This window comes from Dipteris shenzhenensis, chromosome 11 (assembly GCF_047967505.1).
Source record: "Dipteris shenzhenensis isolate YYH24624 ecotype China chromosome 11, Dip_SZ_1.0, whole genome shotgun sequence".
In the NCBI taxonomy this organism is placed as follows: Eukaryota; Viridiplantae; Streptophyta; class Polypodiopsida; order Gleicheniales; family Dipteridaceae; genus Dipteris; species Dipteris shenzhenensis.
The window spans coordinates 17,643,603-17,670,309 of NC_141606.1; the positions used below are offsets into that span (position 1 = coordinate 17,643,603).

The 26,707-nt window shown below is 43.2% G+C and overlaps 1 protein-coding gene across 2 annotated transcripts in view; it reads left to right on the forward strand.

Moving 5' to 3' along the window:
- Positions 1 to 3,481: 3,481 nt before the first annotated feature.
- Positions 3,482 to 26,707, forward strand: part of IVD (isovaleryl-CoA-dehydrogenase) — a 146,757-nt gene continuing 123,531 nt past the window's right edge. Inside the window, exons 1-2 of one of the 2 annotated variants that reach the window (XM_087381271.1) lie at positions 3,482 to 3,611; positions 16,319 to 16,399. In XM_087381271.1, coding sequence (XP_087237397.1) covers positions 3,552 to 3,611; positions 16,319 to 16,399 — 141 coding nt within the window. In that variant the 5' untranslated portion in view covers positions 3,482 to 3,551. Of the gene's footprint in view, positions 3,612 to 3,641; positions 3,923 to 16,318; positions 16,400 to 26,707 lie in introns of those variants that run through there. The other variant, XM_087381270.1, reaches the window with a different exon arrangement.

Genomic DNA, 26,707 nt, shown 5'->3' on the forward strand with positions numbered 1-26,707 from the left:
AGGTAATGAGGTGGCCGAGAGCAGCACATGGAGTTGTTGTGGTTGCAATGAGTAGCATCCCGTGTCATCAAGTAGTCAGAGGCCAAGTAGCCCAAAGAGTGTTTTGCGGACTTGTGGTGGAGCCCTTATGGATTGCAATGATGACGCGAAGATTGTTGCACGTTGTCGTTAGAAGGAAGCATGGTACAAAGTGTTGCAATAGATCAATGGGATCGTCTTCTCCATTCTTGAAGAAGCATGTACCTTTATTGTGTTGTTGTACCCTATTCAATTATTTGCAGGACCACTTGCAATCCAAGGGTTTTTCATCAATTAATCTCCAAAGAAAGCTAAGAGCGGGATGAAGTGGATGTTGTGATGAGAGGGACATGCCGACTCAAAGATAGATTAGATGGAGTGCCTACATCAAGGGATTGCTTCATTGCTCCCAAAGGTGATATTGCGGAGATGTGGTGGAGAAGATTTGCGGTTTGTTGCGGATTCATGCAATTGATATGGGTACTATTATTGCGATGATGAGGCAAAAGCTACATTGATGTACCAATTAAAGCTTCTCCAAGTGTGTGGCAATCCATGCCTTCTATTATTCATTTCGTTCATCATGCACACACAAGGTTCTCTGCCTCATCTATGCCTAAAACGATTGTACTCTTTGCACATGCGCATTTGGCATCTGACTTCTACTCAGGCGCATTGTGGATTTACACAGTCCACCGTGCGTGCCATGTGTTAAGGTATAAACAGTCATGTTTATCCTTAAGGCATGGTGCCAAGGGTTGCATGGGTGGTGCCAAAGGGTATGAGCCTCTCACGAAGGGGTATGAGCCCATATATGTATGCATTTCATGCAATACGGTTATCAATCGATTATTCATCTTCTTCCTCTCTCTGTCTCGAGTGTCTCTCTCTCTTGCAGTTTTGAGAGTCGTTTGTACATGCTTTTCTCTGTAGGGGCCTTTGGACTCTAGATGTTTGAAATTATTGTCGCATGAGTTGTTTTAGGTGAAATATGTGGCACCTTGAGAAATGACACTTGAGGGCATCTCAAACTTACATTTTACATTTCTTGTGATGTGTTTCTTCGCATCTGTGAGTGAAGTTGTCAACAAACTTCTATTACAATGTTGCAGCAACAACTACAATTGTTTGGAGAAAAATGAAGTAGAACATCTTAGTTGATCTTTCGGATTCAATAGTTTAGAGACACAACATAGTGTTGTTTTGTTGCTTTGTTTGGTGTGAGAGAGGTGTTGAAGCCCTCATTTTGGCTTTCCAAAGTCATAAGATCATCAACATGAGAACCTCTAATTTGAGTAGAGACATCAGATCCATCTTGCATAAGGATCCTACCCTTCAGTGTGGGTGTAGAAATAACTCCATGTGGTGCATCACATGTGAAACAAAATGGTCTAGCAGGGTCTCTACTAACACAATTTCTGGAACAGAGATGGAGCAAATGTAATCCAAAAGCTAACCATTCAAACCAGTGAAGTGTAGAATATTGTGAACCTGCAACAATGTGTGGACTGTTTATGATTGCAATGTTGAAATTAGTGTTAACGTGCTCATCTTTCGTCCATATCCCAAGTCAAATACTTGGTTGATAAAGACTTGCTTGAGTTCCTCCCTCTGCATACCCTCCAAAATGTCCTCTAGGATCGTGAAGTCAAATACACATAGCGCATTGCGAGCACACATGTAAGAAACATTCCTAAGAGTATGCATCATTGTGCCATTGTCATGGAACTCCTGGATCAATCGTGCCGGGACACTCTTGTGTTCATTCACAAAAGTCGAGTGTTCATCGATTCAGTGCTAGCAAAGCATAATGTTTTCATCGCTATGACAAAATAAAGCTAGTTAAGTGAACTTACAACTGCTCTGTCAATCAAGCAAGCATGCTGCTAAGCCTAAAAAAGCAAGTGTTATTTCTGCCCAAGTAGGAGAGCCTACTATGAAACTGGAAAGGGCAACTGTTGCGTCCACCCAATGGGATGATCTAAAAAATTGTAAAAAATTGTGGGGAAAATGAAGACTATTTTCCCCATCTCCACAAAATAGGCCCTTCACTAAAGCCTTCCCCCCCAAGGCAAGCCAAAAAGCACAGAGCTATAACTCCTTGTGATGAGTTTTGGATGTAGTGATTGCATTTTTCGTTGTTTGGTGCTCTTCTCCCTAATGATCCTATCTAGTCTTCTACTAATGTCCATCTAAGGCATTTTAATTTGCAACTCATCAATGTTTTTCATATTTACCAAAATGTATGATTGACTTTGTGCTGAATAATCATGATAGAGAGTGTGGACAAGATACCATAAAGAGGTTTGCTCCCATTGTGGCCTCCTGTCTACACTATCTAAATCCCATGCTCTTGTTAACATTTCTTATATAGAACTCCAATTTTTTGGGTCCTCTTTGTTTTCTTTGCACATTTTCTATCAAAAATGTTGGTTAATGGGAGTCCCATTCTTATACATCAATCACTCCACTTTGTGGTCACTTTTGTTGTATTGTTTCTCCTAAATGCAATGGACAAGCTATTTATATCTCCATGCAATTGGTGAGAAACTTGAGGTGCTGATGAATTTTTTTTGAATGTAGCTCCATTGACCAATGTTTCCAAACTAGGCCCATCATCTACATGCCTTGTAGCCATTTATGTATTCTGCCTTGCAATTCTTCAAAGTATATTGTCCATTCTCACACACAAGCATCATAGAGAGTAATCTTATACTTGTAGCCCTCCCCAGCTAGCCAACTCCTAAAACATCCTCCTTTTTAAATCCTCATTTTTGGGAGCTTTATGAATGTGACACTTTTTTATTTAGAGAACAACTCGTCTTTCTTTTTAAAACCTCACTTGAGGGACTAGACTAGAGAGAGATCAACACAAATCATATATAGTACAAATATAGATATATTATATAATAGATTCACGATTAAGCATGTTCACACACTAGCTCACCATGGGCATTGCCCACGGCTGGTAAGATTGCCCACCAATGTCCTAGATGCATTCAATGTCCATGGGCTTGCTCTAGTTTGTAAGAGCAGCTCCTCGCGCGTTGTTGGTGGAGGGAGCTGCTGAGTCCATGATTATAAATAAAATCCCCCATGTGTAGCTTCTGGGTCCCCCTACCTAAAACTGCAATCTGGTCACCTTGTCGGGTCACAAAAATGGAAAGCTTCTGGAGAGGATCTTTCCTTCGAGCAGTCCAATGCAGGGCTGGAATGCGTCATATTTCATAGACGCTAGTGAGCTGGCATGTGATTGCGAGGGAGCTCTAAATCTCCATGGGGGTAGGGCTCAAACGGCAGCGGTGGCAGCTAGCGTGGGGAGGTGTGAGCAATGTGTCAAGCTATTGGGCCACGTAAGGATCAAAGCTATTGGGCCACGTAAGGATTGAGGCAAAGCTGACTCACTGTTGTGATAACAAGTGTCACTTAAAATAGCGATGACTGTGTTTGTCCCATAAATACGCTTGCTGCTTGTTTTGCCTCATTTGTAGTTGTGAATTTCACATCTGTTGTGGCTATTTTGGCTGAGGACCATGTCGCAAATCTTCAGGCGTATTGTCCCCCGTCGATTCCTCGCCCTTTCCTCCTTCCATGTATGAACATTATGCTTTCCTGTTTTTAACTTTCCTCCCATTCAGCTCGCCTTTTTTTTTGCAAGTTCATCCGCCAAGCACTCGTGAATTTAAGGATTGATGGGAGCAAAAAAGCAACTTTCGGCGGCTGTTTTACAGTTCTGTTCAGCTCGTAACTTGAACATCTAAATTTGCGAAATCTAAGAGTTCTGCCACTTTGCTCGTGATTCGCAACACGCATGGCAATGCTGTTGCGATCATTGAAAAGGCCAAAGACTTCGAGCGTTCACAAGAATTACCCAAATTACAGAGGAAAAAGCTTAAGACACCATGTACTTCTCCCGAGTCCCATACCCCTGCTATCTTATCAAGCGACCTTGGCAATTGGTTTACGAATTAATATTATGGCGAACCAGTTATAAGGAACTTCTAGAGACATATTGTGCATTTTGGATAGGAATCAAAGATTGTCTCACATAACCACTATGTTTCTCCGCACTATTAAGCAATAAAGGACTGCTGACACGTACCAGATGTAGAAACGTAGCTCTTATACAGCGACATTGTAGCTTTGCATTAAAACTAGATATATCACATTGTGGATGAGACGGGAGCATTGGGTAAATTAGTTAAGTCAATTGCACAAGGCCGAGTCACATCGAATTTCATATTCAGATTCTTCTTGTTTATGCGATCAGATGTCGTAAGCTTTGCCTCTTTTGTGATGCTTTGGACTCCTTGACACGCTTCATATATTCTCCAGGCTAGCAAGAGCTGGCTATGTTGGTACAATTGATGATCCACCCTAGGCAGCACTCCCTCATTTACTCATCACAATAGACACGACCTACCATCTGCTCGATAACTCCCATCAGATAAAGATTTTATATCCATCTCCATTGCTGGATCTGGATGCTGAGCGTTGAGCAGGTCCCGAGGTCAAGTGCGGCAATGGCCTTTCATTGAATTACGTACGATACTATTATGGTACCGCCCATCAGTAGGATGAGATGTTGAACACTATATGTATTTTGGGGTGATCGGATAGAACACTGGTCTCACTTCCTTCTTTGTTGGGTCACCGGGAGGGATCTTTATATTTGGTTACAACACTCAAAGGCGCCACAAGTCAAGGGCCCTCTCATCCAGTTATTCCACAGTTGGTCATAGACAGGGGAGGATCATGGAGTTCTTCAGACCAGCTCTACCTCCACAGACCCAGCTTTGCGAGCTTTGGACCGATTTTGGCGACTCATGGGTGGATGTACAATACTTCAATGAAGGATGCCATTAGAGGCTTAAACCCCCTGCCTCTAGTGCATTGGGTTGATATCTTTCTATCTTCATGCTGACAGAGATAGATATGCCAAACTCAGCTCATGCATGATTTACTTACTATAGGAAGATACAGTTTAGTTGTTTCATTTCTTGTTGTACTAGATGGGAAGCCTCGCATGGCTCTCAACTACACATGAGGTACTTTTGTCTCATAGACCATTCTCTCTGTCTCTCTCTTCCCCTACTCTCCTGCTATGCAGTGACAAGCTGCGAAGTGTCATATAGAGGACACCCTACCTTCCTCCAAATATAGCGCACAGAGAGAGGAGGCATTTCTTGGACTCTATAGTCTAGACAAGCTAATTATGGAAGCCTGTTTCAGTTACAAGGGTGCAATGCATCTCTTTCACTAGAGTTTCCAGATCCTCCTGGGAATGTGCTAATAAGACTACATCATTGGCATATAATAAGAGTAAAAGCACCATGTGACCTAGGGTAGGCCGTCCCTCTATCCCTTCTTTTGTCATGCTTTACAAAATTGCAAACACGCACATTTACATATGGCTGATGCTTAGACCAGCCCTGGTGTCATACCTGTTAGAAAACAGAAGGAAAGAATCACTCTAACCTCCAGCCAAGACCTCTCCCACTCTAGCAACAATCAACTCAGATAACTGACCACAGATACAATACTCACTCAGAGAAAACTTAGACAGAGAGAGAATATATTCATCCACCGGATGGTGGGCAGAAAACTGGCTCCAGGAGAGCAATACAAAACTCAGCCAAGTGCTGAGACAAACTGCAGAAATTCTCTCTGTCAGAAAATGCCAAGTCTGAGTGCACAGCACAGCCCAAATCAGAGGCTTTCTGTCCTGCACTGGATAGCTGAAATGAAGGGAAGTGAGGGCCTTTTATAGGCACTGCCCAGGCCTGTTGGTCTGACCGACCAGCAGGGTCGGTCCCCTGACTGGGGACCGACCAGGTCTGTCAGTAAAACCGACCAGGGTCGGCCCTGGTCGGTGGCCCTGGTTGGACCGACTGGTCCTGCAACAGGGCCCTATAAAAGGGCGCCCTGTGCAGCCAGTCCTTTGCCTCTAGGTAGGCATGGAGCCCCCCCAGAATGCTGCTGTTTGCTGAGTCTCTCTTTTTCCATCCCATCTTACCCTCACTGCCCCTTGTCCCCACAAAACGGGGGCTCACAGGTGGGAACAGTGAGTCTCTAACACCCCCCCTCAATGTCACAACTGTGGGCCAATCCCCATGCGTTTGATGAGGTGCTCCATCTGTTCTCGAGGGAGTGCCTTGAAACAATATCCTGTCGTCGACCTTCTGGTGTCCACGTCACCTGCCCAATCACTGTCACAGAACCCGCCTAGTTCAATGCCTTTGGTGTAGCTGATCCCAAAGGTGCAAGTACCCTTCAAATACCTCAGCACACGTAAACCTGCATTCCAATGATTCTTCCTGGGAGAAGCAGAAAACTGACATAATAATTTAACTGCATAGCAAATATCCGGGCGCGTATTGGTAAGATAAAGCAAACTTCCTACCAATCGTCGATACAAAAGAGTATCAACCAGCTGAGATGTGTCGTGAACACTTAGCTTCAGCCCGACCTCCATGGGAGTTAAAGCTGTTCTGCAATCCTCCATCTGAAATCTCTTCAGAATCTCTCTGCTCCTGAGAAATGAAAATCCTGTCTTTAGCCTGCTTTACTTCAATCCCAAGGAAGTAATGTAATAATCCAAGGTCAGTCATCTCAAACTCAGACATGAGTAGCTCCTTGACCTGTGAAATCTTCTTGACATGATCACCTGTCAAGATAAGATCATCAACATAGAGAATGAGTACCAATCGCAATCCCTTCTCAATGAACAAGTAAAGGTTTGCCTCAGAAGGACTTCGACTGAGCCCAATCTTCTGAAAGAATATATTAATCCTTTGGTACCAAGCTCTGGGGGCCTGTTTCAGCCCGTATAACGCCTTCTTCAACCTGCAGACCTTTAATGGGGACACTGGATCCTGAAAGCCTGGTGGCTGCTCCACATATACCTCCTCCTCCAGGGTTCCATTAAGGAATGCGGACTTCACATCCATTTGAAAAATAGGCCACTGGAAATGGGCAGCAAGGGCAATCACTGTCCGGATAGTAACCATGCGGGCTGTGGGAGCAAAAGTTTCATCAAAATCCATGCCTTCAGTCTGAGCAAAACCTTTCACAACCAACCTGGCTTTATACTTATCCAAGCTGCCGTCAGATTTGTATTTGAGTTTGTATACCCACTTAGTGCCAATGACTTTCCGTCGAAGGGGCCTGGCCACTAAGTCCCATGTATGATTCTTTAGAATAGCATCCATCTCTGCCTGCATGGCAGCCTGCCATTCGGGATTGTCTTTCGCCTCCGCGAAGGTTCTTGGCTCAACAATCTGAGCCACCAAAGCAACATTCACGGATGGGGTCTTTTGAAGACGTTGAGACCGACGCAATCCGGAACTGCTACTCTCAGGTAAAGAGGTGACACGAGACTCTTCCAATGTCCGGAGGTACCATTGGGGCAACTTTTTCTGCTTCTCTGTGGGAGGAGGAACGGGAACCTCTGCGGGATTATCCTGCTCTTCCTGTGTATCGGGTGGAATATCAGCTTTTGATTGGGTAACCTCTTGAATGGTCAATCTGGGACGGGGTGGGATCGGGGGTTGAACAATCTCCTCCTCCTCAATCTGAGGCTCCTCCTGGGGTTCAGGTTCTTTTTCCGCGAAGACAACATCACGACTGATGAGTATTTGCTTCTTTACTGGATCGAAGAGGCGGTAGGCCTTGGATTCTTCACTATACCCAACAAAGATACATGGTCTGCTTCGGGAATCAAGCTTGGTCCTATCTTCCTTGGGCACATGCACCCACGCGTTAGAACCAAAAATGCGGAGATGAGAAATAGAGGGCTTCTTACCATAAAATGCCTCATATGGAGTCTTGTCCTTGACGGCCTTTGTCTTGGTCCGGTTGAGAATGTGTACCGCTGTATTGATAGCTTCACTCCAATAGGCTTTAGAAAGATTTCTCCCTCGGAGCATAGCAAGCCCTGTCTCAGTGGTGGTTCTATGCTTTCTCTCGGCTACCCCGTTTTGCTGAGAAGTATGTGCCGTGGTGAGTTGTCGCTTGATCCCATGCTTGCGACAAAATGTATTAAACTCACTTGAGGTGAATTCTCCCCCCCTGTCTGTGCGAAATGTCTTGACATCTTCCCCTGTCTCCTTTTCAACTCTAGCTTTCCAGTCTTTGAATTTCTCAAAAGCCTGAGACTTTTTAGCCAAACAATATACCCAAGTCATTCTACTGAAATCATCCACAAAGAGAAGGGAATACCTGGATCCTGCCCATGATGCAGTAGACATTGGACCACAAATGTCGGCGTGAACCAACTCAAGTGGTTTGCTGGCCCGAAATGAAGCTTCTTGTGGGAACTTATCCCTGTGTTGCTTGCCTTCAAGACAAGCCCTACAGACATCATCCTTGCCTGTAATTGGTGGAAGTCCATCCACCATCTTTGACTTTGACATTTCAGCCAAGATTCCATAGCTGACATGACCGAAGCGCTCATGCCAAAGTTTGGACTTTCCGTGATCATCATGAACCAACATTGCACTGAGACGGTACAGTCCATTCTCTTCAACACCCTGTGCTACCACTTGCCCACTCCCTTTGGATGTCACGGTGACCTTGCCATCTTGGAAAAGAACTGCCATGTTGTTTTTGTCCATCTGACTTACAGATAGTAAATTCTTGCAAAGGTCGGGTACATAAAGTACTCCAGAGATATCCTTCTCCTCACCCGCCGTGGTAATGAAAGGAATGCTACCTACTCTTCACAGGACATGTCCGGCTATCCCCAACAGAAACTTTGGAATCCGGGTGTGTACTGTCCATGGTTTTGAACCACGTCCTTCTGTTGGACATGTGCTTAGAAGCACCACTGTCAACATACCAACCTTCTTTTCCTTCACTAACTGCATAAGCTGAACAATGTTCACTGAGTAAGAATAACTGACCAGTTGTCACATTGGCAGAATCACTCTTAGGCTCTTCTTTGTTTTTGGCTTCTCTTTTCCGCTTTTGATCTGCCTTCTTCTTCCGGCATTCTTTGGCAGAGTGGCCAAGCTTTTCACAGTAAAAGCACTTCATTTTCTTCTTACGTTCAGCGTCCTCTGATTTCTTGGAATCCTTTGACTTGCCTTTGCCAGGCTTGTCTTTGGCAACCAATGCCTTTTCGTCGTTTTGCGTAAAGAGTTTCTCTCGGGCCTCCTCCTGAAGTAGGAGTGGACAAAGCTCCTCAAAGTTGATTGGCTTTGTCCGTTGACCCGCAGTGACCGTAGTCACAAAACTTTTGAAACTCCGTGGCAATTTGTGGAGTGTGAGTAATGCTAATTGACTCGAGTCCACTTTCTGACCAACCGCTGCGAGCTGGTCCCGCACAACTTTCACCTTTGTCAGATGATCATGAACATTGTCACCCTCATTCATATCAAGGTTATAAAGCTGATGCTGCAATGTGATGATACGAGCTGTGTTATCGGTTTCATACAACTCCTTCAGTATGGTCCACGCCTCTGAAGACGTTTCTGCCAACTGGATATGAGGAATAACAGAATCTGTTGTCGTGCCTATAAGCATTGCTAAGGCCTGAGCATCCCTCTCCTCCCATGCACAGAGTTCATCTGCATCTGCTTCAGCTAGAACTTCACCTCTCTTGTCCACAATATCCTCCGGCTTTTCTTCAGTACCATTGACAATCTTCCACAACTTCCGTGCCAACAGATGGCTTCGGATCTTGACTTTCCATATTGGAAAGTTTGTACCATCAAGCTTTCCAGCTTCACCAAAATTAGGGATAAATGAAGAAGGAAGATGACTGGAGAAGGAGGAAGGACGAGCAATGGATGTAGAGGCTTCTGATCGCTGATCCATCTCGGTGAATAGCTACAGAACTTGAAAAAAAAACTGAAACAGAAATAAATGAACTGACCTTCTGTACTGAACTGAGCTGAAAACAGAGTTTCCTTACAGCCAAGGAACTCCTTCCTTCAGAGAGTGATATTTGATGAGAAAGAGTCGGGAGCCTATGGCTCTGATACCATGTTAGAAAACAGAAGGAAAGAATCACTCTAACCTCCAGCCAAGACCTCTCCCACTCTAGCAACACTCAACTCAGATAACTGATCACAGATACAATACTCACTCAGAGAAAACTTAGACAGAGAGAGAATATATTCATCCACCGGATGGTGGGCAGAAAACTGGCTCCAGGAGAGCAATACAAAACTCAGCCAAGTGCTGAGACAAACTGCAGAAATTCTCTCTGTCAGAAAATGCCAAGTCTGAGTGCACAGCACAGCCCAAATCAGAGGCTTTCTGTCCTGCACTGGATAGCTGAAATGAAGGGAAGTGAGGGCCTTTTATAGGCACTGCCCAGGCCTGTTGGTCTGACCGACCAGCAGGGTCGGTTCCCTGACTGGGGACCGACCAGGTCTGTCAGTAAAACCGACCAGGGTCGGCCCTGGTCGGTGGCCCTGGTTGGACCGACTGGTCCTGCAACAGGGCCCTATAAAAGGGCGCCCTGTGCAGCCAGTCCTTTGCCTCTAGGTAGGCATGGAGCCCCCCCAGAATGCTGCTGTTTGCTGAGTCTCTCTTTTTCCATCCCATCTTACCCTCACTGCCCCTTGTCCCCACAAAACGGGGGCTCACAGGTGGGAACAGTGAGTCTCTAACAATACCTGTATTGTTTTTCTGCCCATCTCAATCTGCTTAAACTTGCACAAGCACGGTGTCTTCATATGGAAGGCACTAGGTTTGTATCCCAATGTCGTCAATATTTTTTGCAATCCCACCTCTATGCTCTTGAAATTTGAAGACAGACTTCTAACACAGAACGGTGTCATACAGGTGATGTAAAACTTCAGGCATGCTCATTTACTGCGAGAAACAGAGTTTTTTTAAAAAAATGGCCCTTGTGTGCATGCTTTTTAAAGTCTAATTGAACAAGAATTTGTGATGTTCTTCAAGTTGCAACTGATTATGAGTTCTTAGCTCTAGAAACACAAGGAGTGAACAACATTGTTTTTATTCTCTTTCTTACGTGAAGGGACAGGATTTATCAAAGTCTACAGTTAGCAACTGAGAACAAGTTCTTAGCACTAGGAATGTGAGAAGTTAACAGCATTCTTTTGATTCTTTTTCTTATGGGAAGGGACAAGATTTATCAAACTTGATGAAAGATTAGAAGAAGGGCAGGTCTATAAATCACAGGAGAGGTTCTCTTTGATAACAAGAAATGCATAATGTACAATTAGAATAAAATTCTTGCACATGGTGTAAGAGATGACACACTATACAAGCTAGCAGTGATGCAATGTGGCAAGACAATATGAATAGTTGCTCACAGTAAAGAAAATTTGTGCCATCTAAGGCTTGGATGCTTCAATTCCCAATCATTGCAGTTCATGGGGAATATATTTGATTAACTTCACCAACCTGTGCATTGCATTCAAAGCTTAGTTGCAGGAAACGCCCAAAAAAGTTAGGAAACCCCGTTTCCTAACGTTTTCAAAATTGGGGCGTTTCCGAAACTTGGAAACGCCTAATCTACAAGTGCACCAGAAGAAAAGCTAACAAGGGGAAGTATTGACAAGAGATGATGGTAGGCTCTTGCATTATCAGGTGGGTGCATAGCAACTAATTCATCAATGCACTATACGAATCGCATCTCCAAGGATCATCTGCTCCATGCCCTCCAAGAATCCAATTGCTCGCCTTGCGCACACGTCTACCTTCTATGATGCATGTTTTGTTTGATTGCTAGTTTCTGTACGTGAGCAGAAATATACTTCATTCAGCCTACCCCTGCCGTATCCTATTAACTCAAGTGGTGTTTCAGAAACGTTTCAAAACTACCACGTTTCCTGCATGGAAGCGTTTCATGCAACATAGATTCAAAGGTATGACACTAGAAGAAGCATGGACGAGAGTTAAGGCAACGAAGATACTTCCCTGAGTATTTGGCTCAATAGCACATGCTCATATTCACAAGGGTAAAAAGAGCAAGTTTGCATCAAAATGTGAAAAATGTATACTCTAGGTCAGCAACAACTTGAGACATCAGAGTCCTCAAGTTCTCTTGTATGGAGAAAAGTTGATTACCTTGCATCAACAACAAAACTGCCAACCAAGATGGGTGGGAATGTGTATAGCCTAACACTACAAACTTGGGAGAGGATGGCCTATTTAGCGCAAGCCCTCACTAGTGTTCTATGGTGTAGGTTTTGGTGGGGTCCTTTAGTGAGAGCCCCCGCCATTCATGGGAACCCTTTGGATGACCAATTGCTCGATATGCTATAGCCCCTAAGGATCAGGGTAACAGAGTGGTTGGGAGAGCATGCGACGTCAACCTTTAGAAATCAAAGGGGCATCTGCACAGTGGTGGCTTTGGTTGTGGGAGAGCCATCTCCTCAAAGAGGTTCCATGGGACCTTGGAGAGTTTTCTTGGCCTGCTTAGAGAGGTTAGTCTACGTGGACCTTGCAGGTGCTTTTCTTTGCATACACTACTTGCATAAGAAGGCGAGGCATTGGCTTGAATAGCATGTATTGCATGACACTCTCTCCATGTTACGGTCATTGCTCTGGACAATCATTGTTCATGGAAGATCCTTTGGCTACAGGGCTCCTGATTGCTCCTTGCCTTGGGCGCAGAGGAGGAGGGATGGAACATGTCACTGCTGCACTTAATGATTCAAGAGATGACCTTAAAATGTGTTTATTTAGGTGCCCTCTAGTGGAAGGATTTTGGCGATGGTCACTCAAGATATCTTTCGGTTGAGGCTGATATGGCGAGTGCTCACCATAGGGATGGCAGCTTGGCTTTGTAGGGCTGAGATGCTTTTCATGCAGAGGCATTCTTGCTTGGTGGGTGGGAGGACAATCAAACTTCAAGAAATCTAGGATGCTACACTGCCTACCCCTCTAGGTAGTGCGAGACATTGCATATACCTTGTGCTCGATTGGGATGCAAGGTATAGAGGGTTCTACAAAGACTACCAACAAGCATCATTAGTGTTTATGCAAGGCTTGGTACTTCTATATTTTCATGGATTGATGAAGCTGTTGGTTGTGTAGGCCACCAGATTTGCTGTTGGCACCTGCATTTGTTTAACATTAGGTAGTGAGCCGAAACTTGGGGAAGTAGGCTACATGGCAACTAGTTTTCTCTCTTGTTGGTGCCTTACAGATGGTTGATCTTGTACAGTATTTTTCAAAGAATAATATAAAAGGGTGTTCTCTCAAAAAGAGAAAGAAAGATAGGTTTATTTACGTCTACTAAAGGCTAAAAGTACCCATGAGACCAAGGATTACTGAATGCAACACGAGAGTACACCTCATAGGGGGAACTAAACGTGTCTATCACACCTCCCAAAAACAATTGATGATGAAATGAAATGAAAACTAGGAACACATAAATGAGATGAAGCTCTGAGAGTTGAGGGAGTTCCTATGTGTCCTATATCGGCCATGAGCAGTCTAAGCTTTGCGTGGGCCCTACAGTCTAGGTGTCTCTAGGACATGTCTAAGATCTGTCGTCGCTGGTGTCCTTGGCTCCTCTTCGTAGATGTACTCATGAGAAACACGAGGTAGCCCCAAGTAGGGCAGATGCTCGTATAACCTGTGTCTAGTCTCCCATTGACTTGGCATGCCTGAAGTCAAGGTCTCAATTTCGGCATGTTTTGGTCACTTCTTCTCCTACAAAGAAGCATGTGATCTCTTGCTCTTTGGGGTCATGACCCATGCTGGGTCTCATGAGTCTAGACCTGAGTCGGGTGACCTCATGTATGAGGAGTACAATGCATCTCTGGTCTGGTAGTTGATGGCCCTGCTCCTGTCTATGTATCCATGGGTGAAGAGATGATTGTACCTTTCTCAGATCTCATAGTATCTAGGGCAGACATGCTCCTCGATTTTCCACCTCGTGTGTGTCGCAGAAATTGTGTAGTGTTAGATCTCATGATGGGTGTGACTGCAATCTCACATCATGCCTCAATTTGGAATCGGTGGGATGAAGTCTTGAGCTGCCCATGTTGATCGGTACTGAATGGGAAAGGGGTGGATCTGTAGGTATCCTGGTGCCTGGATAAAAGTATCCTATCTTGGTTGCATGTGGCTGTGGGAGGGCTATCCATGTCCTATGGATGTATACCTGCTATAAATGATCTGATCTGATGAATCTCCTGCTGAGTCAAATGCAAGAAAGAGGCATCTCGTGAATGTTAAATGATTGGTAGGCATGCCTTGTGATTGAAACCATATGGATACTTGTGCATATGAGCGCTACTCATCTCCCTCAGCTACAAGCCACATTGATGATGAGAGGGCTCTCCATGGTAGTCTCGATTGACCTGGATCCTTTCATCCAAACTGTCTGGCTCAGTCTATTAGGGATGTAATGAAGAGTCTGTATGGAGAGGTCTCAATGCAAACTCTGCTAGGATGATGTTGTGTGGAGTACCTCTCTGTCCCAAATCATGCGCGTCAACATCATGAGGTGTAGTCTCTCAAATTTAGTTCACTCATCCTCTGGGAGGTCTATTGCCCCAAATGCACCCGAGTATAAAGTGGCTGCTTGATCAAGAGAGTCAAAGAGAGTGACATTGTGATTTGCATTATTAGAGATGTCATGGAATGCATTACCTTTCTGTCTTTGATGTTCTTTTGCCTTTTCTTTCCTGCATTATGCTCATAATGTCCCATTTTTCCACAACAATTGCATTTTGCATTTGCCCTTTTTGTAGGACTTAGTTCCATTGCTTGAACCTTGTGCATTTATGGTTGGCAGATGCATTGTCACCACACCCCCTTCCTACATGAGAGGTATGATAATTTGATGCATTCTTGAGTATGCCAATTGCTTTTGATGTTCTTAAGCTTGGTGAGATGAGCAGAGAGTGGAATCTCCCTCTCTTATCCTCAAAGAATGATGTTGTTCTTTGAGCTGTAATACTCTTCTTGCATTTTTCACCTCTAAGTTATCCTGCAATATCTTCCATGCTAGTGTTGAAGTCTCCACACTCATTATACAAGTAATGAGAGAGAATCTGATATTTGCAGTCAGAAGTAGACAATGCTTGTCTGCAGTCCATTTTTGTATTTTCTTGGCATCTGTGAGTGGCTTTGTGGATGTGCCTTCAACGTTCTTCCACAAGCTCTTTTCTAAGAATAGCATCTTCATTGTGAACTTTCACACGTGATAGTTCTGAGTGCCACTCAGCTTTGTTTCACCTGAGGCATGTTATCTGAAGTCATCTTTGCAAACAAATGCTATCCCCTAACAGTACATTTTACTTTAAGGTGGAAAACCCAGATATGGATTTGGTGAAATCACCAAAAGAGAACTATAACACTTGCCAAACCTTCAAGTGTCCCCTTCAGTTCTCAAGCGCCTTTATAAAACATCTCAAGCTACTTTGGAATGCGTGTTCAAAATGCAAAAGGCCCTTGTTTGTCATCACAAAAATGTCCACAAATGTGAAATCACAGCAAGAATTGGCCGTCTCGAAGCTCAGTTTGCTGTCAAATCTATTCCAAGTGCATAGAATGACCTCAATGTGTGTGCCAAATTGCAATGTTGAAACTGAAATAGGCTGTCAAAACTGAAAAAGCAGCCCACATTGCAAAATGTCGTTTTTATAGATTGGAGCCCATTTTGAAATCATTTTTACTTTTTTTCAGTTGTAGTATGGAATTTCATGCAAAAAAAAAACTTTTGGACTCCACAATTACGCACGCATGTCTTGTAGCCATCCCGACTTGTTGGATTTGAAAAAAGATGAGTTGCCTTGCTGCAAACCGCCTTGGAGGATATGCTAGGCTGTTCACGTTGCGTGCTTTCTGCCCAGAGACGTGTGGAATGCTCCCATGTAGTAAGATCCAAAGATGGAACTTCTCATAGCTTCTGCTCATGCTTGTGGATCACCTCTAGGGATTCACAGGTGCACGTGATGGAGGACTGTCTTGGGAGAGGCTTTGATATGACTTATGAAGTCTGTGAGAGCGGGGGGAGACACATCCTGTTATGTGTTGAGAAAAAATGAGATTTGAGGCTACCATAAAGAATTGTTTGGTCAAACCTGTTTTTGACATATGAAATCTAGTTTCCAATGCTGCTTTTCAAAAGGGAAGTGTTCACCTAGCTTCATAGAAAGTCATTATATGAAAAAATTTATATTTAGTTGAGCTTCTATTTTATGATCCTTTTCATGACTTATGAAACGAGGCCTGCGTTGTAAATGGTTAACACTTTTTTATTGCATTTGTCGCGTGATGCTGAGTGCTCCGTGGATAATATAGTTGTGGTAAAATAAAGGTTTTGAAACTATTCTTATGGAATCTATTGTCATGTGAGTAGGTGTATTCTGAAAGGGAACCACATTGGTGCAATAGGAAAAAATTTTCATCAAGTCTTCTTCTTGATGATACCTTACAACAGGTAGGCCTATTTTTCTTGGGATTTGAAAATTGAACATTGTATATTTCGTGAAGAGCACTTAACAAATACTCCTACTTGAAATTTTTTTCATAACTGTCATCAATAGCTAGATTGCATTGATATAGCATGTATGCCAAAGGCTAACATGCCATCAATCCCTTTGCGATTTGTTTCTTGAGCTTGGGTTGAACACAGTCAAACTTTGAAGTCACAGTTTAGTTGAAACATTTTTGTTCTCATGAGATGTTGGTTGATAGCTTTTCTATGAAAACACAAAGGTAGAGATTGTAGGTAAATTGTTATTTGTTCTTCTAGGTAAAATACCGAAATGTTAACAAGTAAGCTTTCTGGTGTACTAGAGAGGATCTACTGGGGGGGGAAAGATGTGACGCCAAAAATTAATATTTTTAATTTGGCATTGGTATTGTTTTTCTCTATGTTTGATAAGAGTTTGAGTATCAAGTGATAGCCTAGTGGCTCTCACTTATTTCTATTTTCTATGATATTGTATGGGATTGAGAGGATGAATGGAATAGCTCATTGTAAATACCATAGGTATGAATTATAAATACCTTGGTATGGGGTGAGAGTTATTTGTGTATGGGATATTATGAGTTTTTTAGAAAATAGAAAGAGTGAGTCATATAAAGAGGTGGGCTCATGTCCATGTGCTCCAATAATATAAGAGAGGCCACATGCCAAGCGTGTGGAAGGCATGTAGAGGAGTGTGAAGTCAAGAAGAATCCTTCTAGAACTCCTATGTGGAATACGGAGGATGTGGACATGTGGAAAAGAGAGGGTCCCTATGGGCTCCATGTGAGGAGACTCTTGACTTTCTCAATATTTTAAGAGTCTTGAGCATCTTTTGATGGGACACATGGCAAGAGTAGCCAAAAAGGACATGGATGGTGACATACGTGCTTATGTGATTGATGGGGAAAGGAATCTACAGGCAGGAATTGTAAATGGGTGAAGGAGGGTAACAAAATCTCTATAAAAGGAGCCCTCCTCTCCCTTGTTCATCAATCTCTTCCACCATTAGGCCTCATGTTGCTGTAGCTCTAGTCTCCCCAAGCCTCTTCCATGAGCCTTCTCTCCCTCTTGTAGATATTCTCTTATGTAGACTCTTGAGTCCATCTCTCTCTAGTTTATTCTCTCTCTATGAGTAGTCTTGGAGCTTCCGCTCCCTCTTGTATGTATGAAACCTCTTCTTCTTCCTTGTGTTTGTAGTGTTGGAGTGGATTCTCACTCTATTTGTAATGAAGGTCACTTCAAGTTCTCTCTCTCTTGAGTGTCTTGTCCCTTTTCTCTTTTAAAGCCTTGAAAGTTCTTTCTATTCGGCCGCTCACTGTGCATACATGGTCCATCTGTTTCCCGAGCCACCATGCAAACTTTTTCCCCTCTTCTAGGCGAAATCTATGAGGGGTGGATCGTTGATGAAGGTGGAGTCTTGAGGGAGCATCCTGCTCAGGCGAAATTAGCCTGGGTTGAGGGTAGCTTTCATGACAGTTTGACCCCCTGTTAGTATTTTGCTCATAACTTTCTGCTCGGTAGTCCGATTGTAATGAAATTTATATCAGCGTGAAGCTCTCTTCAAGGCGCATGTTTATATGTGATCAGATCTTGAATCAGATATTGCTACAAAAAGTTATGAGTCTCTGTGTCTGACAGTCTGTTTTCATGACAGTTTTTACCCCCGTCTAGTAAACTGTCCATAACTTTTTGGCCGCTTATCTGTTTCTTACGAAACATATATCAGCGCGAAGCTCTCTTTAAGGCGCATGTCTCTATGTGCTTAGATCTTGAATCAGATACTGCTGCAAAATGTTATGAGTCTTTGTGTTTGACAGTCTGTTTTCATGACAGTTTTTACCCCCTTCCAGTAAATTGTCCATATCTCTTCAACCGTCTGTCTGTTTTCAATGAAACTTATATCAGCGCGAAGCCCATCTCAAGGCGCATCTCTTTGTGTGCTTGACTCTCTGATAGCATGTCTCTACTGAAAGTTATAGGCCTCTGTGTCTAATGACAGTTTGTAGAGTGTTTTGAGCTAAGTGTAAAAGTGTCTATGAAGGAGGTGCAATGTTTCCTCGGAATCTACCCATCCGACCCAATCAGGCCCTTCAAACTCCTCGATATATATCAGTTCATGTCATGTTGAGCCGCAAGATCTTCTTTCAACAACGTATCGCTCTCCTCTTTGGTGCAGACCGGCTTGTTGAGATTATGGCCTCTGTTGATCCTTTCCTTCTTCCTATGCTTGATTACAACATCACTTGGGATGCTACCATCTTCATTCTCATCTGAGGGAGGAAAGTATGGTGTGGTATCTTGGCATAAAAGTTTGTTTTCTAATGTCCCATTCTCAATGATAAATATCTTTGGCTGTCAGTTCGAAAGCAGCAGGAAATGAAGAGGTGCATGAAGTTTATTACCCCCAACTTCATGTCACATCTTTTGGTGGAGACGCCGGGTACGTTTGGTATTGGATTCATCCCACCTTACTAAACGGTCTCGGGTGTACTTGGTTGCATGTTATGCCTAGAAGAGGCATGTGTTTTGATGAGATAAAGAAGATGCCTGGAAGAACTCCGTTAGAAGAGATTGCAACCCGTTTAAGAGAACTTAAAGATTGTGAAGGTGATGCTCAAGCTATTCGCACAATCACCATGATCATATCCTTTATGTTTGCATTGTTGAATATGTTAGTGAATCAACAACGCCGGCAGCAGGCACAATGATAAATTGGGGATTGTTCCATGCACTGGCAGCTTGGTGTGAAGAAGAGTTGAGTCTTTGGGTAGTTTTCGACTATAACAGTGGAGTGGTGATTCTTAATGCTTTCAACTTCTTTTGCTATGCAAATAAAAAGAGTACAATATCTTGAAGCTTTTGTGTGCACTTCCTATTGTGAGAAGGGTGATTCTAGAATGCATGTATAGACGATGTTTTCATGGTGTTGGTTGGTCACTTATTTTTGAAGATTTTGTTGAGGATCACATTGTGGAGGGTTTTCAACAAGTGGTTATGCATAATCAGTTGGTCTTGGTATACTAAGGCTCTGTGGGATCTTGTTCGGATCTTGTTTGGGATATTATTTGGATCTTGGTGTTTCCTTTTTGTGTTTCATCATGGTGAAGATTCCAGTGTTTCGAGGGACCCAAGCGGAGGACCTGGAGTCTTATCTTTGGGATTTTGTTCGAGGATGCCGGCTTTCTGGATGGTCAATGAAGGACGGGCGGAGATTTTGCCTGATTTTCTTGAAAATGTAGCCTTGAGTTGGCATGAGACCTTGCCGGACTCTACCAAGAAGGACTGGGACCAAGTGGTGGCAGCAATGAAGCAGAGATTTGGGGCAGTGGAGTCGCCAAATGCTTTGATGTTGCAGTTGGACCGCTTCTATCAAGGAGAGGGTGAGTTTGTCTCTGCGTTGGCAATCCGATATGAAACTTTATGGATAAAGTATGAAAGGGCAGCTCTGCGAGCTGTGGCATCTACATCATCGGCCCCTCAAAGTCTCTCAGGGATGGAGCACTTAAAGATGAGCAAATTTGTTATGGCTTTGAAGCCTCGTCTTCGCTCAAAAGTAATGAGTAAAGATCCAACAACATACATGGAGGCACTTCACATTGCGACCAAGAAAGAAGCTTCTCTAAAGATCGAATCCTCTTTTGTGTCTTCAACAGCTTCAACTTCTAAGGTGGAGGTAATGGGCACTCCTCAGGTACCAAAGTCCTCTGAGTTAGATCATAATATCTCCCAATTGATGGCAGAGTTTGCTGATTTGAAATTGCATTTGGTTAATGCACGACAACCTAGAGCACCAAAGAGTAAAGATAGGCCTCGAGATAGGAGTGGGGTCACTTGCTATGAATGTAATGAAAAATGTCACTATCGCCCCGAGTGTCCTAGATTGAGAAAGAAAGAAGAAAAACAAGTATCCTTGTTAGAAGCTTCTTCAGGGGATGAGGAAAGAGAGGTAATGATGGCTAAACGGGGGCGTGGTAGAGCAAAAGAAGAAGAAGAAAGCAAGGAAGAAGTAGATGAGGAACATCAGGAAGAGGAACACCGTAGTAAGAAAAAGAAGGCATCTAAAAGGAGAATTAGCCAGTCAGACTTTTCTTTAGGACAAGGAATTAGAAGCTATGACTTGTTGTCCGACCTTAAAGAAAAGGAAGCTCATATCACCTTTGGTCAATTACTTGCTTTGTCTCCAAAACTACAGAAGGAATGGGGAAAACTAGCAAGCACAAGAGTGTCAAAGAAGAAAAAGAAGAAAAGTGCCATTCCTGTTGTTCAAAAGGTAGATATAGATGTTGGTGATGATGTACCTGTGGTTGATGTGATTATTGATGGTCAAGTGATTTCTAATGTGTACATTGATGGAGGTGCATCGATTAATGTCATGAGTGAGAAGACCATGATAGATGCTGATTTAAAATACTCTAGTACTACCTCTCCTTATCGCATCAAATTAGCTGACAACACTAGGGTTAAGTCCTTGGGAGTTGTGAAGAATCTAGAAGTGGATGTATGTGGAATTTCTGTGCCGACTACTTTTCAGGTGATCCCTATCAAGCCAGATGCACGTGCCTATCCATTGATTTTGGGAAGGCCTTGGCTACGCAAGGTGAAGGCTGTTCAAAAGTGGGATACTGGAGAATTGATTTTGCAGGGAAATGATAAGAAGGTGCGCTACAACATCAGAAGCCACAAAAAGGAAGTTGTCAAGGAGGAGTCTTCAACATCAGAGAGTTTAAGCTCTGACTTAACCGATGAAGAAGAAGAGACAGGGTGTAGCTCCGAGGAGTCCAACTCAGAGGGTGAGGTGGAAGGAGTGGCCTTTGGTCTTTGTCTTGGTGCTGATCGGGATGAGTCAGGAAGGAATAAGGTGGTGGTGCAAGAAGATCCTGTAGAGACACTTCATGTGGAGGATGTGGAGCATACTAAACGACGCCAATGCAATGAAGAGCTTCTTGGTGATTCTCTATCAGGTAGTGAGAAGCTCCAGTACTTGGATATGCTAGATGATTTTCCATGTCTCTTTGCAACAAGCTATTCACAGGTTCGACCAGTCTCTCTTGTGGAGCACAAGATTAAGTTGAAGCCAGAAAGCAAGCCAGTTGTGCAACGCCAAAGGCGATTGGGAGTGATCCAAGCTGAGGCACTAAAGAAAGAGGTAACACAACTACTTGAGGCGGGATTCATCTTTTCTGTTGATGATTCAGAATGGATATCTCCTGTAGTTGTCACACCAAAGAAAGGAAATAAGTGGCAAGTTTGTGTGGACTTTCGTCCTTTGAATGCATGCACTAAGAGGGATCATTTTTCTTTGCCATTTTAAGATGAAATACTAGACCAAGTAGCAGGGCATGAGATGTATTCTGTATGTGATGGGTATTCTGGGTACTTTCAAATTCGTATTCGGGAGGAAGATCAAAAGAAAACATCATTCGTCACACCTTGGGGAGTTTTTACTTACAGAGTGATGCCTTTTGGGTTGACCAATGCACCAGCTACATTTTAAAAGTTCATGAGTCAAGTCCTGGAGCCTTACTTGGGAAAGTTCATACGGGTGTTTTTGGATGATTTTTGCATTTACTCTCGGCGCATAGATCACATGGAGAAGTTAAAGATGGCCTTAGCTAGGATTGATGAAGCAAAAGGGTGTCTAAATCCTAGCAAGTGTTATTTGGCTCAAACAAAAGTAGTTTTGTTGGGGCATATTGTTTCTGAAGAAGGCCTGCAAATGGATTCTGACAAGGTTCAAGCAATCATGGCATTGCCAAGTCCTGAGAGTGTCACTGGTGATGCAGAATTCTAGGAAAGAGCAAGTATTATCAACGCTTTTATGATGATTTTACAGAGATAGTGCATCCCATGAACTTGTTGACAAGAAAAGGAGTTTCTTTCCAATGGGGTGTGGAGCAACAAGAGTCTTTCCAGCAACTTAAGGAGGCCATGAGTAAGGGCCCAATGTTGAAGCCCCCTGATTGGTCTCAAGACTTTTATGTAAATCCAAGTGTATCTTTGCATTCAGTTGGTGCTGTATTGCTACAAAAAGGAGAGGCAGGTAGAATGCAACCCATCTATTATGCCAGCCGACAGCTTACAGATGTGGAAACAAGGTATGAAGAAATGGAGCAGCAAGCTTTCTCTTTGGTGTTTTCAGTCAGAAAGTTTCGCTCCTATTTATTACCTCGACCATTTTTCTTCCTTACCTCTCAGTCTGTATTAGCATATCTAGTTCGCAAGCCTAATCCTGGGGGGAGGTTTGCAAAATGGTTGTCAGAGCTTCAAGAGTTCTCTTTCTCTTTTGTCACTGAAAATACCACTAGGTCCACTATGGCAGATTTGCTCACAGGACGGGAGGATCTAGGAGAAGAAAAGAAATGTAAGGAGAACATTAAAGATGAAAGGGATACGCCACCAACAGCTTTTGTTTTGTATTTTGATGAGGCTTTTAGTCCTTCATGCCAACAAGGAGCCGGGGGGATAGTCTTGATGAATCCTGAAGGTCAAGAGGTATGGGCGAGAGGACAAGAGCTTCTAGGTATCACAACTAACAATGCAGCTGAGTATAATGCTTTGATTCTTGGTTTGGAGGGTTGTCTTCAAAGTCAAGTTAAAGAATTGGAAGTAAGAGGAGATTCTCAGCTTATTATAAAGTAAATGCAAGGGCATTACAAGACAAGAAGTCCTCATTTGAAGGAGCTTAATCAAAAGGCTATCGCACTATGTAGTCAGTTTGATTTTTGCAAGTTTGTTCATATAAACAGAAAAGAAAATCAAAGGGCAGATGAGTTAGCTACTCAAGCCATTGTAGTACAAGACCGGGGGGTGGTTTCTTTGGTAGACACTGGATGGCCAGAACTGCAAGATGTTTAGCAATATGTGGAAGAAGGCATGTTTTCTCAAGGGTTAACTCCACAACAGAAGCAGAGATTGGTAAGGAAGGCTTGTCCCTATACTATTGTTGATGACATTCTTTATAAATTGGGAAAAGATAAGGTGCTCCGTCGGGTGGTCCATCCTATGGAGACTAAGAGAATCCTAGAAATGTGTCATGAATGCTCTGGTCATTTTGCTTCAGCAAGCACAGCTAGGAGAATTCTTAATGCAGGATACTTTTGGCCACACCTCCATAAGGATGTATATGAATGGTGTCGAAGTTGTAAAGTATGCCAAAAGTTTGGAAGGCGACAGTTGATTCCTGGGCCCTTAAAGCCTATTCCAGCATATGGACCATTTGAGAGGTGGGGGTTGGACTTTGTGGGACCACTCCCTCGCTCATCTCAAGGCAAGCATTATTTATTAGTGGCCACAGATTATGCGACTCGATGGGCAGAGGCCAAGGCCACAGTCAATAGCAAGGCAAGCACAGTTGCAAAATTTCTCTTTGATCAAATTTGTTCATGCTTTGGTTGTCCTTTGGAAATTCTCACTGATGGAGGAACCTCTTTTAGAAATGAACTAATTGAAGATGTGGTGCATAAACTAAAGATAAATCATAGCATGTCCACACCATACTATCCCCAATGTAATGGCTTGGTTGAGAAAACAAATGGATTGTTGTGCAATTCAATGGGAAAGCTTGTTGACACCAAGAAAAGGCATTGGGATAGGCATTTGGCAGAAGTTTTATGGGCTTACAGAACCACACACAAGCTAGCTATTGGGTTTACACCATTCCAACTAGTGTATGGAATAGAAGCCATTTTACCCATTGAATTGGAGATACATAGTCTTCGCACAGCTGTTGCAAGAATAGAAGGACAGAAGGATGCCTATGCTCAACGCTTGGTACAGCTAGAAGCCTTGGATGAATGCAGATTACAGGCCTTACAAAACTTAGAATCTTCTCAAAGAAGGCGCAAGGCCCATTTTGACACCAAATTACGCAAGAAGAAAGATATTGCAGAAGGAGATTTGGTAATGAGATTTGATAGCCGTCTGGACAAGCGGCTAGACAAAAAGTTTATCGGCCGATGGGAGGGACCATATCGAGTCAAAAAGAAGTTCACGAATGGAACCTATCAGCTTGAGGATGTTGATGGCATGGTGATACTCGGACGCACCAATGAGTATCGCCTTAAATTCTTCTATGCTCGACTACCTTGAGGACCAGCAGACCCTCTCTGTACTAGAGAGGATCTACTGGGGGGGGGAAAGATGTGACGCCAAAAATTAATATTTTTAATTTGGCATTGGTATTGTTTTTCTCTATGTTTGATAAGAGTTTGAGTATCAAGTGATAGCCTAGTGGCTCTCACTTATTTCTATTTTCTATGATATTGTATGGGATTGAGAGGATGAATGGAATGGCTCATTGTAAATACCATAGGTATGAATTATAAATACCTTGGTATGGGGTGAGAGTTATTTGTGTATGGGATATTATGAGTTTTTTAGAAAATAGAAAGAGTGAGTCATATAAAGAGGTGGGCTCATGTCCATGTGCTCCAATAATATAAGAGAGGCCACATGCCAAGCGTGTGGAAGGCATGTGGAGGAGTGTGAAGTCAAGAAGAATCCTTCTAGAACTCCTATGTGGAATAAGGAGGATGTGGACATGTGGAAAAGAGAGGGTCCCTATGGGCTCCATGTGAGGAGACTCTTGACTTTCTCAATATTTTAAGAGTCTTGAGCATCTTTTGATGGGACACATGGCAAGAGTAGCCAAAAAGGACATAGATGGTGACATACGTGCTTATGTGATTGATGGGGAAAGGAATCTACAGGCAGCAATTGTAAATGGGTGAATGAGGGTAACAAAATCTCTATAAAAGGAGCCCTCCTCTCCCTTGTTCATCAATCTCTTCCACCATTAGGCCTCATGTTGCTGTAGCTCTAGTCTCCCCAAGCCTCTTCCATGAGCCTTCTCTCCCTCTTGTAGATATTCTCTTATGTAGACTCTTGAGTCCATCTCTCTCTAGTTTATTCTCTCTCTATGAGTAGTCTTGGAGCTTCCGCTCCCTCTTGTATGTATGAAACCTCTTCTTCTCCCTTGTGTTTGTAGTGTTGGAGTGGATTCTCACTCTATTTGTAATGAAGGTCACTTCAAGTTCTCTCTCTCTTGAGTGTCTTGTCCCTTTTCTCTTTTAAAGCCTTGAAAGTTCTTTCTATTCGGCCGCTCACTGTGCATACATGGTCCATCTGTTTCCCGAGCCACCATGCAAACTTTTTCCCCTCTTCTAGGCGAAATCTATGAGGGGTGGATCGTTGATGAAGGTGGAGTCTTGAGGGAGCATCCTGCTCAGGCGAAATTAGCCTGGGTTGAGGGTAGCTTTCATGACAGTTTGACCCCCTGTTAGTATTTTGCCCATAACTTTCTGCTCGGTAGTCCGATTGTAATGAAATTTATATCAGCGCGAAGCTCTCTTCAAGGCGCATGTTTATATGTGATCAGATCTTGAATCAGATATTGCTACAAAAAGTTATGAGTCTCTGTGTCTGACAGTCTGTTTTCATGACAGTTTTTACCCCCGTCTAGTAAACTGTCCATAACTTTTTGGCCGCTTCTCTGTTTCTTACGAAACATATATCAGCGCGAAGCTCTCTTTAAGGAGCATGTCTCTATGTGCTTAGATCTTGAATCAGATACTGGTGCAAAATGTTATGAGTCTTTGTGTTTGACAGTCTGTTTTCATGACAGTTTTTACCCCCTTCCAGTAAATTGTCCATATCTCTTCAACCGTCTGTTTGTTTTCAATGAAACTTATATCAGCGCGAAGCCCATCTCAAGGCGCATCTCTTTGTGTTCTTGACTCTCTAATAGCATGTCTCTACTGAAAGTTATAGGCCTCTGTGTCTAATGACAGTTTGTAGAGTGTTTTGAGCTAAGTGTAAAGGTGTCTATGAAGGAGGTGCAATGTTTCCTCGGAATCTACCCATCCGACCCAATCAGCCCCTTCAAACTCCTCGATATATATCAGTTCATGTCATGTTGAGCCGCAAGATCTTCTTTCAACAACGTATCGCTCTTCTCTTTGGTGCAGACCGGCTTGTTGAGATTATGGCCTCTGCTGATTCTTTCCTTCTCCCTATGCTTGATTACAACATCACTTGGGATGTTACCATCTTCATTCTCATCTGAGGGAGGAAAGTATGGTGTGGTATCTTGGCATAAAAGTTTGTTTTCTAATGTCCCATTCTCAATGATAAATATCTTTGGCTGTCAATTCGAAAGCAGCAGGAAGTGAAGAGGTGCGTGAAGTTTATTACCCCCAACTTCATGTCACAGTGGTTATACACATTTGTGATGGGGTCTTGGTTATGTGTAGCAGGCATGATAAGCCTCTTTTATTA